Genomic DNA, 14,331 nt, shown 5'->3' with positions numbered 1-14,331 from the left:
TACCGTGAAGCAGTAATGCGTTTCGGTTTGAAGGGTGGGGCAGCCAACTATACTTGAGACCTTATAACTTATATCTCAAGGTGGGTGGCGCGTTTACCTTGTAGATGTCCATGGGCTACAGTAACCACTTAACACCAGGTGGGCTGTGAGCTCGTCCACTCATCTAACCAATAAAAAAAAGACTAAACCGGCGTGGCTATTTCTGCGGCGTTCATGTTTCAAAGAAAGAACAGCTACTGTATTGTAAGCTACTGCACTGTATTAATTGTAGACTTCTGTCTTTTGTATCAAGTGCTTAGTCAGCTTGTTCACTAATTGTAATTTGAACTCGGATTCGAGTCCTAGTGTGAATCAGTAAAATCGTTAAACTAATTCAGAGTTCGGATCTGTGTGTACTTGTTTTTGTTTCACATGTAACTAACTACACATGTATGTCAGCAATTTCTGAAAATTCCGATTTGGACATATGTATAAAATGTAACTGATAAAAGTTGAGTTTATATTTTTTATTTTATTTTTTCGTTCCACACCTGCAGCGTTTTTGAACTTAAACGAGTTTGTTTATTTATATTGCTTGGACGCGTAGACGAGCTCACAGCCCCCCTGGTGTTAAGTGGTTGCTGGAGCCCATAGACGTGTACAACGTAAATGCGCCACCCACTTTGAGATATAAGTTCTAAGGTCCCAAGTTTAGTTACGACGGCTTCCCCGCCCTTCAGAACGAAACGCATTACTGCTTCACGGCAGAAATAGGCGGGGCGGTGGGGAGGAAGACTTGTGACACAAGACGTAATCCCAGCAGTAAGGTGGTATATTAAAATGCGCAAATAAGATCAAGATAGTATAATTAAATCTTAATAATACTAAGCGATTTGTGAAACCAGAACTATTTACTCTGTGTTCTTTTGTTTGTATGTGTTTTGTGTCAGTGTAAGTAGTGTTTAGCTACACGTGTACGAGAACCAGCATTTTAAATTATTCTACAAAACCACAATTATACTGTAAACAAAAACATCGTAATTCAATTGAAAAGTGCAAAAGGAAAATCTCATTCGTCAATTGAGTTTAATGTTCGAAACAAAAAGCTTCAAAAGCACATTTCGAATAAACGCGCACGGGGCATTATCATTTGATCGATAGGTACTTTATTGTACGACATATCGTAGCGATTAATCGTGTCATTACAATCGAATACTCGATTCCATTCCGATTAAAACGGGCTAATAGACAATCAATAGAAATTTGAAACTAGATGTTGACCGGTTTTTTTTTATAACACCATCTTGTTGTGTCTTTAAAGCGGCTAGTTGCCCTCAATTAAGAAAAATAGTATTATTATTCGCCAATAGATGTCGGGAAGAGTTGATTATTGAAAACACGAATAAAATAACATTTTCTGAAAATAAATCGTAGCTAGATCGATTTATCCCACCCGAAATCCCCTGTATACTAAATTTTATGAAAATCGTTCGATCCGTTTCCGAGATTCAGATTATATACATATATTATTATATTAATATACAAGAATTGCTCGTTTAAAGGTATAAGATAAAGAATAATCTAGACTCGTGGACTCAGGCTGGGTTTACATCAGCGATGTATCCAGCACTATTATTAATCTTTATATATGAATACATATACCCACAAACACAGCCCACTGAATTTCTCGCCGGATCTTCTCAGTGGGTTGCGTTTCCTATCCGGTGGTAGATTCTGCGAAGCACTGCTCTTGCTAGGGCCGGTGTTAGCAACACTCTGGTTTGAGCCCCGTGAGCTCACCTATATGTTAGGTTAGGGGGAAGCTGAAATAGCCCCTCAAGGCTATCTATTTCTTCTTTGCGTGTGTTTGTCACTGAACTCTTCCTAAACGGCTGGACCGATTTAAATTAAATTTTCTGTGTACCTTCAGGTGGATTCGAGAATGGTTTAGATTTACAAATCAGTCCTAGCTAGCCGCCACAGTATCCAGCTTATTTATCTTTCCTAGAAATAATATATATGACAAAACAACGTTTGCCGGGCCAGCTAGTTTAATATATGAAGAGAGATGTGAAGAGTTTTATGGGGTAGTAAGATAAACTTCTTATGAGCTTGTGAGTAGTGATCACCTGCCTATTTTTGCTGCGAAGTCGGAATGCGTGCAGCTTAAAAAGTGGGGCAGGCTTTATAATATAATGATAGAACTAGTGTTTAAACTGCTCTTAACATTAGGTGGGCTCATAACTCGATCACCCGTCTAAGCATTAAAAATTAGAATTGCATTAAAAAAACTACGATGAAAAATATTCCTCCAAAATGAAAGGTTTATAAAAAACAAATTACTATCTCTACATCAACAAATCTATACATTTTCTAAAGATTTCTGAAAATATAATTTTGTAGTGATTATCGTAATTAAAAACAAAAAAAAAAAATATTATCCATTACATAACAGGACACCAGTGGCGTGGTTGTGCACGACTGTTGTTTGCTGTTGTTGTTGTTGTTTTAGTCTAATTAGAAAAGAGAAACTATTCTCACACAGTGTCGATTTTTAAAAAGCTAAGTAATGTATTTTACATGTGTCCTTCATGTCAGATATGAACGTCATCAATTTCTAGCTAAATAAAAACTACATATCTTTACGAAAATAACCTTAATAACCAAACAATTTGAACAAAACGGTTGATAGTAAAAATATATAAATAACGGAATATAGGTATATGTAATTACTAAAATAATAAATCATTAAATTTGTATGGAGACGTTAATGTCAAATCGAATACGTTATTGTTGAGAATAAAATGTCGCGTGATGAATAAAAATGTAGACGTGACACTGTTTGGCGGAGTAAAAACAAATATTTGTCGTTCAGTTTGCTTAGTGCGAGTTTTTTAACAAACGGTGTGGTGTGTATAAAAAAATACGTGGTGATCTCTCCGGATTTTGGGAAAAAGTTGTATTATACTAGTATTATTATTAATTAATAATATAATAAAATAATAATAATAAATAATAATGAAGCTAATGTGGGAGATACCAGTGCAGGCAGACGTTACAATAAAGTACAATAGACCAGACATAATATACATAGACAAGACAGAAAATAAAACCTACTTAATAGATATAACTGTACCATCTGACTACAATATAGGACCAAAAGAACTGGAAAAACTTAGTAAATATCACTCCTTAAAAATAGAACTAATACGACTCTGGAATACATACACAGAAACCATCCCCATAGTAATAGGCGCAACAGGCGTAGTGGCAAAAAATATACATAGATACATAAATAAACTGGAAGCAAATATAAACATACACATAATACAAAAACAAGCAGCCATACACACATGCACAATAATAAGTAAAGTTTTGGATAATACAGTTTTCATAAATTCAAGGGAGTCCGAACCTCCTCTTCCCTGAAGGTTTCACAGGGCGGGAGCTAGGACCTAAACCGAGTAAAGAACTCGAGAGAAAACTCAATAATAATATTATTAAACGTAGTATTTCACGTAACACTGTGAACTCGTCAAAGAATCTTGAACATTAAAAAAAAAACTTGATAATAGAAATAGACCCTGCGTTCTATGGCACAGAGCTTACAAACCTCTAAAAATCTTTCCATAAAAAATTTAAACCATCAAGAGATAACTAAACTTAAACAATTCTGGTAATAGAAATAAATCTTCTTGTTAATCTAGTTAGTGACTCCAACGAATAATAATATCGGTAATATCTATATTAAATAAATGTTATAGCAGTAGCTGAGATAGAAGAGAAATCTGGAAAAACATTTGAATCGTGCTAACACCATTCACATGACGAGCTGGCATATTTCCAAGTTCCAAGCGATATTACCCGTTCGGTGGAAGTTCTTGCTTTCTTTTCTTACCTAACGTTGGTAACCTAAGGGGTTATTACGCGCAGACCGCGCAGGTGAGCTCACGGGTTCAGCCTGAGAGAATTGCTAACACTGACCCTTTTTTTTGAATGCTGGGAATCCGTTTTCTGAAACCCGCACGAGAGGGGTAGCAGACCGGGTTATGTCGGACTCCGACGCCTTCAGAAAAGAAGAGGGAGAAGAGGAAGACTATAGTCCTCCTCTTCTTCCAATTCATAACGGGAGACTACGCCTTGAGAAAGCCGCGCGGAGCGCTGCGCGGCGTCAGGCACGCAAGACCCGCCCCGCAAAATCGACTACCCACTAAACCCCATCGAGACCCACCACTCCGACTCCACGAAACGCACGGTACCGCACAGTGCGCGCCGAAGGTTCGTTGTCACCGGTATCCGTCCTTTTTTTTTTTTTTTTACCGGTATTCGTCCTGACAATAGGACGGGATTCCATCCCCGAGAAGATCCCGCAAGACGTCATCTCGGGAGACACACCGTGAGCGGCGCACAGGAGCCACCTTGCGCAGTCTCACCACGGTACCAAACCCCCCCCCCCAATTCCCACTCCCTTTCGCGCTCCTCAGCCTCACGGAACGCCATGACCAGGTCGCAAAATCTGGCCATGGCTTCCACTAACACCGACCCTAGTAAGAGCAATGCTTCGCTGAATCTACCTAGTGGGTTGTGACTATGGGGTTCTTGCCTTTGTCGTTCGCTCCAAAAAGTTACTTGGCCTTCCACATACAGTTTTGTTTGTACGTTTTCGTTCTCATAACATAAGGGAGTCTCATAATATGGTTCAAGAATCTATTGTCATTATGTATTTTTTTTAAATAATGTTTGTTGTTTTATTTATACATTCAAATTAACTTTTATAACACTAGACTGAACATAGGTAAATATGCAGACATCGGTACGGGGAGTATATTATGAACATTTTCTAAAGATATAACGCTACAATTGAAGTCGTCGTGGCCTAAACGATAAGACGTCCGGTGCATTCGTGTTGAGCGATGCACCGATGTTCGAATCCCAGGCGGGTACCAATTTTTCTAATGAAATACGTACTCAACAAATGTTCACGATTGACTTCCACGATGAAGGAATAACATCGTGTAATAAAAATCAAGCCCGCAAAATTATAATTTGCATAATTACTGGTGGTAGGACCTCTTGTGAGTCCGCGCGGGTAGGTACGACCACCCTGCCTATTTCTGCCGTGAAGCAGTACTGCGTTTCGGTTTGAAGGGTGGGGCAGCCGTTGTAACTATACTGAGACCCTTAGAACTTATATCTCAAGGTGGGTGGCGCATTTACGTTGTAGATGTCTATGGGCTTCAGTAACCACTTAACACCAGGTGGGCTGTGAGCTCGTCCACCCATCAAAGCACCAAAAAAAAAGCAATTACAATAATAATATAATAATCATTTATTTTCTTTCACACAGAGTTAGATTATTAAAAGTAAATAAATAAAAGCAAAAAAACGCCAAAAGAGGTGGCTCAGCTGATGCTGTTCAAAGTGGACGCACTGAAGAGGGCTGATTTTTCAATCACCCTCTTTCCCCTTTGGTTTATTACGGAATTGAAGGCTAATTGCACACACACAGACCTCAAACGTAGTATAAACTACAATAAAAATAAGAAGAAAAAAGGATTGTGTGGTTTTATGAAACCACGGTAAAAGTGAAACTTTTTTTCACATTATAGACATTTAACTCTGACAAATAACATTAACATTAAACACTGACAAAAACAAAATAGCGCGGAGCACTGACACAAATGAGTACTAGTCTAAACACTACACGGTCAGCTGCTGCGAACTATAGGCGCCGCCATATTGGCCTTGGCTGCTGACTAGCGCTTTTCGCTTTATCCCTACTTCGCGGCCGACCGTCACGCGACATGCAACACACAGACGAAAAAGTTTGAGACGATAAAAGTTTCACTTTAAAACACAAACATTCAATTAAAAGCCGAATTCAAAATATAGATAAGGAAAACAATTGTATGTTTTATTCATTGGTCAAATAGCGAGCGTGTCTGTTCTGTGCATATTCTACACTTAAATATCGGAACATTCAAACATGGCTCTTCGATCAGTTCGATCTGCGGTCGGAACTTCCAAAAAAGATTTGTTAAAAGGAGGATTTTATGAGACCGTAAGGATACCATTATGTATCTACAGACTAATAGGAATACTGCCTATCAGTGGACTATGGCATCGTTCTTCCAAATACAATCGGTAAGGTTCATGAGTTTTTTTTTCCGATGTTTTGAATCTAAATACTCATTATTCATTTTTTTTGTACTTTTTTCCAGTTTCGATTTAAAATCATTTTACACAATTATATATGCGTCGACGCTTGTCATGCAGACTTTTCTATTGTTAGTTCATATCTATGATCTTTTCGCGTTTTTTTTCGGGCATCAAAGGCTGGGTAAGTGTCTGCATGTATCTAGAATGTTTCAAGATCTTTTTTAATAACATTTTCCCGTACTTATAGTAATGGAATGTATTTGAATCTCACACGGGTAGTATATAGGCATTATTAACTGCCTCCCTATTTTTGGTGAGTGTTGAAACCGTGGGAGATTGTCAAATATTGGGAGCGCCCCACGCATTTCTAACGTAGATGAGCAACGGTGATTACTTACGGTAATATGAGACGTATGCTCAGTTGTTGTAGGCCGGATTGCACCAACAGGTATTATACCAACAGGATATTTGTTTTCAGGTCGGCTTATTTATCACATGAACTTCTACACAATCACCATCCTCATATTCATGGGGAGTAGAAAGTGGAAGAACGTTATAAAGGAGATTGAGACTATCGAACTCACGTTACCACGGTTAAGAAACTCCAAGAAAGCACTCGCTCTTACGAAATCATTTGTTTTTGCATTTTTTGTTTTCTCACTGGGTAAATATGCGTTTTTTTTGAGGCACCATAATAATATGAATAGATTATCAGTACCCTACTAACCTAGTTGGTCACCAAATATATCATCATTACCAACCTTGGTTCGCTAAGTCGCATCCCAAATGTATTTATGCAACATGGCCACAGTCAAGCTCTTAGAACAGAAATTTGCTTCTGGAAGTCACCGGTTTTCGCGTTTACCTATGAAAAGTCCGCAGACAGAATCAAGATTTATTAATAATATTTGTTTTATTGCTAAGATGATTTTAAGTCGTCACTGTAATCCATAGACATCAACCACGTCTACCTTGATACATGAGTTTTAAGTCTCAGTTTGTACGGTACAACGGCTGCCCTAAGCTTCAAACCGATACGCATTACTGCTTCACGACAGAAATAAACAGGCCGGTGTTACCTACCCACCCGTCTGGGCTCTCAAGACAAACGACCACCTATAAATTATTTAATAACATTTCAGCGGAGGTTGTTCTAATTCTACAATTCACGCTACGACTGACGAAGCAACGTCACGTTCTGCCCGGAGACTCGGGATTGTACCTCAGATCGTACTTTGTGTATATATTTCCTTATCTTTACGATCATTTCCCTTTTAGTTATGTGATGGGATTCATTGTTCAGGTAAATTTTAAGGTTAATAATTATTACCTTTCTGGTTGCAGGGAAGTTTGAGTCTGGAATTGCTACTGGTAGGGCGGCTTGTGATAGGCCTGTTTCTGCTGGGAAATAGTGATGCGCTCCGGTTTGAGGCAGCCGTTGTACTATGGAACAGAGACTTAGAACTCACATATCAGGCGGGTAGCCGTCGTACTGTTTGAATCTGAATGTTGGGCGACGAAAGTAAAGCATGAAAGAGGAGTGCACGCGGCAGAGATGCGAATGCTGAGATGGATGTGTGGAGTGACAAGAATGGACAAGATAAGGAACGGATATACCAGAGGAAGTGTGAAAATAGAGAATAGTAAAAAGCCCCATTAATGGAAAATTAAAGAGTGGACGGTTAGCGTGGTAGGTATAGATATGTAATGCATAGAGAGGAGGTGCATGTGACTAGGAGATGTGTGGAAATGGTAGTGCAAGGTAGAGGAGGAAGAGGTCGACCGAAGAAGACATGGATGGAGTGTGTGAATGTCGACATTACTAAAACTATATATGACCCGCTTTTAAATATAAGATTTCAGTATTATGTGTATCGACAAAATACGCATTTAGAAGTAGTTGGAAAAAAAACAACAATAATATATACCAATGATTTTTATTTCAGATTATCAAGATACAAGGCATAATTACATTGAACATGGTAAACTGTATTGTTGTAGTTTTGAGCATATATCTAACGAACAGATTGAAACATTACAACAGAATTGTATTCGCTAAAGCAAGTAAAGTAAGTGACATAATTGAAAAATTCTAAATTCGTCAAGTTTCTGTTATTTGGAAACATGCTGTTCATTAAATCCGAAATTAGTGGTGTCAATAAATAATCACTGTACATAATTATAAAAAAAAAACTTAAATGTGGCTCAAAATGTATCTAGGGAGTTACAACACTCCGTAGTCACCGATGCAATAGCGACTTCTTTCTACACGAGTAGTAGATAGCCGTGTCATCGGCGAAGAGCGCTAGAATCTCCTGAGACCGGGTAATAGCAATAGTTCTCAGATTATTTCTGTATGGCATAATCTGATGATTACCAGGCATTACCACTCATGCATGTACGCAATGTTGCAAGTACAGCCAAATTGCCGACTACCATTGAGGACTCTTCTCAAAGCTTCTTTGTAGAAGGATGGCATTTAGGGTTCTTAATAGTATAAGCACTGACGACACACCAGGTGGGCGTTCTATTGTCAGCTCATAAAGTAGCTATTACCAGATATTTATGAAACAAATTTATTTATTTTTATAGCCACTAACAAAGTCTGACATTTACGTCTACTCGGCAATTTCGATACCACGTATTACCCGAGTTCGCTTACTTTGTATTTTTGTTGTGCACTATAATAAATACTATTTAACGTTTGTACCGTAAAGTATTTTCTGAAATTTATTTCTATTAAGTGAACAGAGGAAATGACTCATCGCTTTTGAAGTTTTCAACAATTTCTTGAACAGAAACTCTATTTCTAATTTATTCATCTGGTTGAACAGCCAATTTTCCAAACAGTTGAGATTTGGTCTTCGTGGCTCAAGTTGAGTGATGATATTCACGTTCTAGTATTGAGCCATCGAGGCTCAACTCTATTGCGCTTCATGTGGGTCCTATCGTCAAAATAAAACTGTTTTTGGCTTATAGTCAGGCCATAATATAGACACTTTCACTTGTAATTTCTTTACCAGCGGCTTGGACATAGGAGAGTCTGCAAGAAAGTACAAGGCTTGCTCTTTTTCAATACACACAGATATGTCCATCGTATTCCTCTACTTAAATTCAATAATTTTATATTTTTTAGTTATAATAAAGACAATTCTTTCACAGACAAATAACACCAGACTGAAGTGGGTCGAACTGAATCTTCTATACACGAGGATATCTAACTTGGTTAAGATTATAGATAAAAATCTGAACCCTTTCGTCTTTATATCCTTTACCGCTAATTTAGGTTATATCTGCGCACAACTGTTTTACATATTGAAGTAAGTTAATGTTAATTAATATTCTCTTCTCTAGTTCTTCTCTAGTTAAGGTAAATTTGAAGACTTTAAAATTGAACGTCAATTTTAGCTACAGATTTAAATTTAGCAGTTAGAATTTAAGAAAACTGAACCATTTGGATTTGCGAAAGTTTTTTTCTTTGGGTGTAATTTTACAAACGACAAACTTGACGAGATAGATACTGATTTGATTGAACGTTGGTTATACAAATTGAGTGTATGAAAATTATACTTAATTATTTCTAAACATTGTTTCAGTAAATTAACAAGTAGCAGGACTGTCAAAATCACGTCTTTTCTAGAGGATAAAAGGTAAGTGTTTCATCGCCGAATCTACGAATTTGATTCCTACAAAGTAATGTAAGTCGCTTAGAATTAGATCGCCCGTCTCTATCCGTCACTGTCATAATAGGCAACCACGAGATGCACTGGAGGATTGGCATCAACATTCTCTGAGAATGATGCCAGCACAATGCTATCGCCTTGCGTGTGCTCGCAGCGGTAGGCAGCGACTTGGCTCTGCTCCTGGCATTGCTGAAGTCCATGGGCGACGGTAAACAGTTACCATCAAGTGGGCCATATGCTCGTCTGCCTACAAGGGCAACGAAAAAAAAAACGTACTGAACCCATTTCTAGCGTGACGCAGTCATTACAACACTATCGAGCCTCGAACCTCATGTTTCAAAGCGGTACTTTTCCGTTTGCCGGACGTAAGTGTCGTCAACTGTAAATCAAACCCAATCCGGCCGTCTGGTGTAGTGGTAAGTGACATGGTCACTACACAAGAGGGTCGCGAGCTCGAATCCCGCCAAGGGAAGATATTTGTAAGATAAATATAAAACATAAAAAAATCTTACATTTATATCCGTTATCTGGTACCTGTAACACAAGTTCTTTACGAACTTTTCACAGGACATGTTAACGTGGCGTAAAAAAAAAAAAATTCCAAGTCGCCAATAGAAACCAATGATAGTAATGCGTTTCGGTTAGAAGGGTGGGACAGCCGTTGTAAGTATAGTGAGATCTTTGAACTTATATCTCAAGTTGGATGGCGCATTTACGTTGTAGATGTCTATGGGCTCCGATAACCACGTAAAACTAGGTGGGCTGTGAGCTTGTCCAACCATATAAGCAATAAAAAAATGACACAAAAAAATATTAAAAGTTTATTTCAAAAATTAATCCTGTTTCAGATCTGACTGGGAAACATTACTGTACATATCACTTTCCTTCGCTTTGGTTGTGTTGAAAGTGCTTTTGGTCTCCATCATCGCCGCTGAAGTCCACACGACGAGCAGAGAACCATTGCGGCTTCTTTATACGTTGCCTACTGCTGAATATACTATCGAAGTTAGTTTTGTGTGGTATTAATCTTTAATGGTGCCCGGAAAGGTACCCAAAATATTTAAAGTATTGGGTGTCTTGTGCGATCAAACCGCAACCACTTTAACCTTTGTCTTATATGGAAATATTCGTGATTTTTTTAATACCTTGAAGTTCTTCTAAGATCTAAGAACAGAGATTACAAAAGCTCTATGAGCTTTAAAGTCATTTTTAACTTTTGCTTAGAAGAAAGAACGCTTTAATCACTGTGCAATGCAAAACATAAAAATTATCGATCGTTTTTTGTGTCAAGTCATTAATTTTAATACTTGACAATGTTTTTATACATATATGGTCCACTTCATTCGGGGTCTGATCGCAAAGTAGAAGTTCAACCAGGAAATTGGCTACCGCTAAAGATTTAGCCTATTTAGAAACTACCAGAAATTCTAATCCATTTACTAACATGTATTTCCTCGTTTAATTTCAGACGCAGCGGTTAATGACCCAAGTTTATTACTCAAATTTATCTTTGAGCGGACTCAACTTTTTCCATATTACGCGTGGAATGTTATTAGGGGTATGTATTTAGATTTGTGTTTAATAACACAGATAGGCGGTACGGTGAATAGGATGGCGGTACATGGTCGTAAAGCTTTTTCGACGTGACAACGTCTTACAATTCGATGGAGCCGGTTGCACGCACGAAAAAACATGACTCAAGCGGCGTTACCTCGCTCTGAGGCGTTCCATTTAAGGCTTGAAGTGCAAGCGAGAGCGCGCAACGAGCGACAAAGAGGCACAATCGGCCTCCGCGTTCGGCAGCGTTCGACATCTGTCTCTCTCCTACTTGCGTGAGCGATGCATCCGCGTGGACAGCTGCTATACAATAATACATTTACATGTTTTCTTCAAATATGAAGTTTAGTGAAAAGTGAATGTCGTGTCAATTGTCCATACAAAATATCTATCAAGCAAATAAATTTAAAATTTTCTTTTGAAAAATGAAACCATTCCATCAGTATTTTCTTATGACGTTGTCACGTTCAACTATCGTCAGTAAACTGACTTTACAGACAACCGATTTATTTTTATTTTTAGGTGGTTGGACGAACTCACGGCCCACCTGATGTTAAACGGTTACTGGAGCCCATAGACATCTACAACGTAAATGCCGCCACTTACCTCGAGATATGACTTCTAAGATTTCAGTTTTTACAGTACATACAACGGCAGCCCCATCTTTCAAACCGAAACGCATTACTGCTTCACGCCAGAAATAGGCAGGCTGGTGAGGCTTATTAACAAATACTAGCCAGTAGTAGAAGTGAGCTAAATTATTCAATTACAAAAACGAAAAGGATCATTTCCTTAGAAAGATCACTCAATTGAAAAACTCATGTTAATCTTGTTCTTCCCACAGATGGTGGCGACTCTGTTGACGTACGAAATAGTCTTACTTCAAATTTAAAAATCGAATGAAGTACATAATATCTTTTCTAAAGTTTTGACTATAAAATTATTATTCCTGAAATGAAAATCACGAAGAAATATTAATAAAACTGTAGAGACAACAATGTTTTTTTTATTTTTATTGCTTAGATGGTTGGGCGAGCTCACAGCCCACCTGGTGCTAAGTGGTTACTGGAGCCCACAGACATCTACTAGCGTAAATGCGCCACCCACCTCGAGATATAAGTTCTAAGATCTCAGTACAGTTACAACGGCTGCCCTACCCTTCAAACCGAAACGCATTACTGCTTCACGGCAGAAATAAGCAGGGTGGTGGTACCTACCCGTGCGGACTGACAAGAAGTCCTACCACCATTTTTTCAATGATTCAATGACGTTCATATCTTACAAACACTGTTTTATCGTGTGTATGTAAAAGCTAAAAGCTACAAATACGACTAGCACAGCACTTGCTTTGGTCTGTCATAAGCTTGCACTGATCTAACTTTGGGAGAATATCGAGAGACCTTTTCACTGGTGGCTCTGAAATAAATTATTCTCCTCGGTAGTATCGGAGTGCCCTTCTTCAAACGTGCTTTGAAAAGAGTTCTTAATTGTACCTAGGCAGCGCCTTGGCAATGTCCCTAGTATTGTTGATTTTCATAAGAAACGATTTCGCTTGACCTCAGGTAAACTAAACCCCGTCTAGACGAACTAATTATCGGATAATAATAAAAAATAAGGATCCCAGTGTTTTCACTAAAAATACAAAATTAAATGATCTTTATTACATTAACATATTCACTACTAATTAAAATGAGTTTCTTTGAAATTAAAAAAATAGTTAAATGCATTTCGGATTTCATATAAGGGTTCTGTAGTGAAGGCTTGTTTGTGAACTCTCAATAGCGTTTAACCAATAAAGTTATATAAATATCCAAACGATAGACGCTAATACGCAAAGCGTGGATGGGGCAGACAATTTTACGACAGTATTTTTGGAACGAAGTTCCTTACGGCAGGCTTGGAGGAGATAGGGATTTTGCTGCGCGGCCGAACTGAAAAAAATGTGATAGTAAAACCGTAAGAAAAAGTCCGTGGAATCAAGGGCGGATCTAACTTTGGCGCCAGGAGGGGGTCACATAGTCAAATTTAGATGCGTTCGTTCCCAAACGTTTGCCATTATACAAAGTTATTATATTATATTAAATTAATTAAATATTGAAGGTATGTAGTTACATAAAATCTGTATGGTGACAAAATATATGCATAAATAAAATCATTAGGTATATTCAATCAGTGGTCCATCTAAGTCCTAGAACCAGCTTAGGGGGTGGTCATGACCCCCTTGACCGCCCCCTGGACCCACCATTGCGTGGAATAAAACCGTTAAATGACACGTGCGCAGGCGCGACATTCCGTATACACAAGCGAGTAGTGTATAATACCTTTCTCTTTCTCCTTCTTTCGTTTCGTTCTCTTATCCCTTCTCTCTCTATTTTGTAATTATTTCTATTTCTATGTAATTTTATGTTGTCGAACAAAAATAAAGAGACATATTTTGTTATTTTAATTGATTAATTTGAATTACGATTTTATTTTTATTTTACGTAATTTATTATTTCCTAAAATACTAAATTTCCTAAATACTTTCCTGTACTTAAATAAAAACTAAGCAACAAAATTTAAGAGAATAAGAGAAAAATCAAGAAAACCTACATAAAATTGAGCACGATCTTTTTTTTGTAAATTGTGTCGATTCTACATTAGCCGAAGGAACTTCGCTCCTACCTGGTGTCCCACGACACCACATCTTTTTTCTTCTTCTTGCTTAAATATTAAAGGTAGCCTCGGTAAGAAACTTTAATTTTATTATACAGTCTCATTAGACCAGATACGGATATTTGCTTTTTATTTTTCCATTTTGTTGCTACGTCACGAATTACTTGCAGCATATTACTAAACTGAACTTCAAATCGGAACGCATTACTGCTTCACGGCAGAAATAATTGATGGTACCTACCAGTGAGAGCTCACAAGAAGTCTTATCACCAGTAAATACTTATATACTTACTTTACT

At 37.8% G+C, this 14,331-nt stretch overlaps 1 protein-coding gene across 1 annotated transcript; it reads left to right on the top strand.

Moving 5' to 3' along the window:
- The first annotated feature begins 5,525 nt into the window (after window positions 1–5,525).
- On the top strand, window positions 5,526–12,363 carry Gr8 (gustatory receptor 8). The gene is made up of 10 exons (XM_028181855.2): window positions 5,526–6,123; window positions 6,201–6,319; window positions 6,617–6,802; window positions 7,281–7,441; window positions 8,085–8,207; window positions 9,301–9,458; window positions 9,735–9,788; window positions 10,670–10,826; window positions 11,290–11,379; window positions 12,223–12,363. The coding sequence occupies exons 1-10, from the start codon at window positions 5,966–5,968 to the stop codon at window positions 12,268–12,270; spliced, it is 1,254 nt and encodes a 417-aa protein (XP_028037656.2). The 5' UTR covers window positions 5,526–5,965; the 3' UTR covers window positions 12,271–12,363.
- Window positions 12,364–14,331: the final 1,968 nt, after the last annotated feature.

Source organism: Bombyx mandarina, chromosome 15 (genome assembly GCF_030267445.1).
Source record: "Bombyx mandarina strain Sakado chromosome 15, ASM3026744v2".
NCBI classification, from domain to species: domain Eukaryota; kingdom Metazoa; phylum Arthropoda; class Insecta; order Lepidoptera; family Bombycidae; genus Bombyx; species Bombyx mandarina.
The sequence above is the reverse complement of the archived record's forward strand: the minus strand, read 5'-3'. Positions and strand labels throughout refer to the sequence as shown.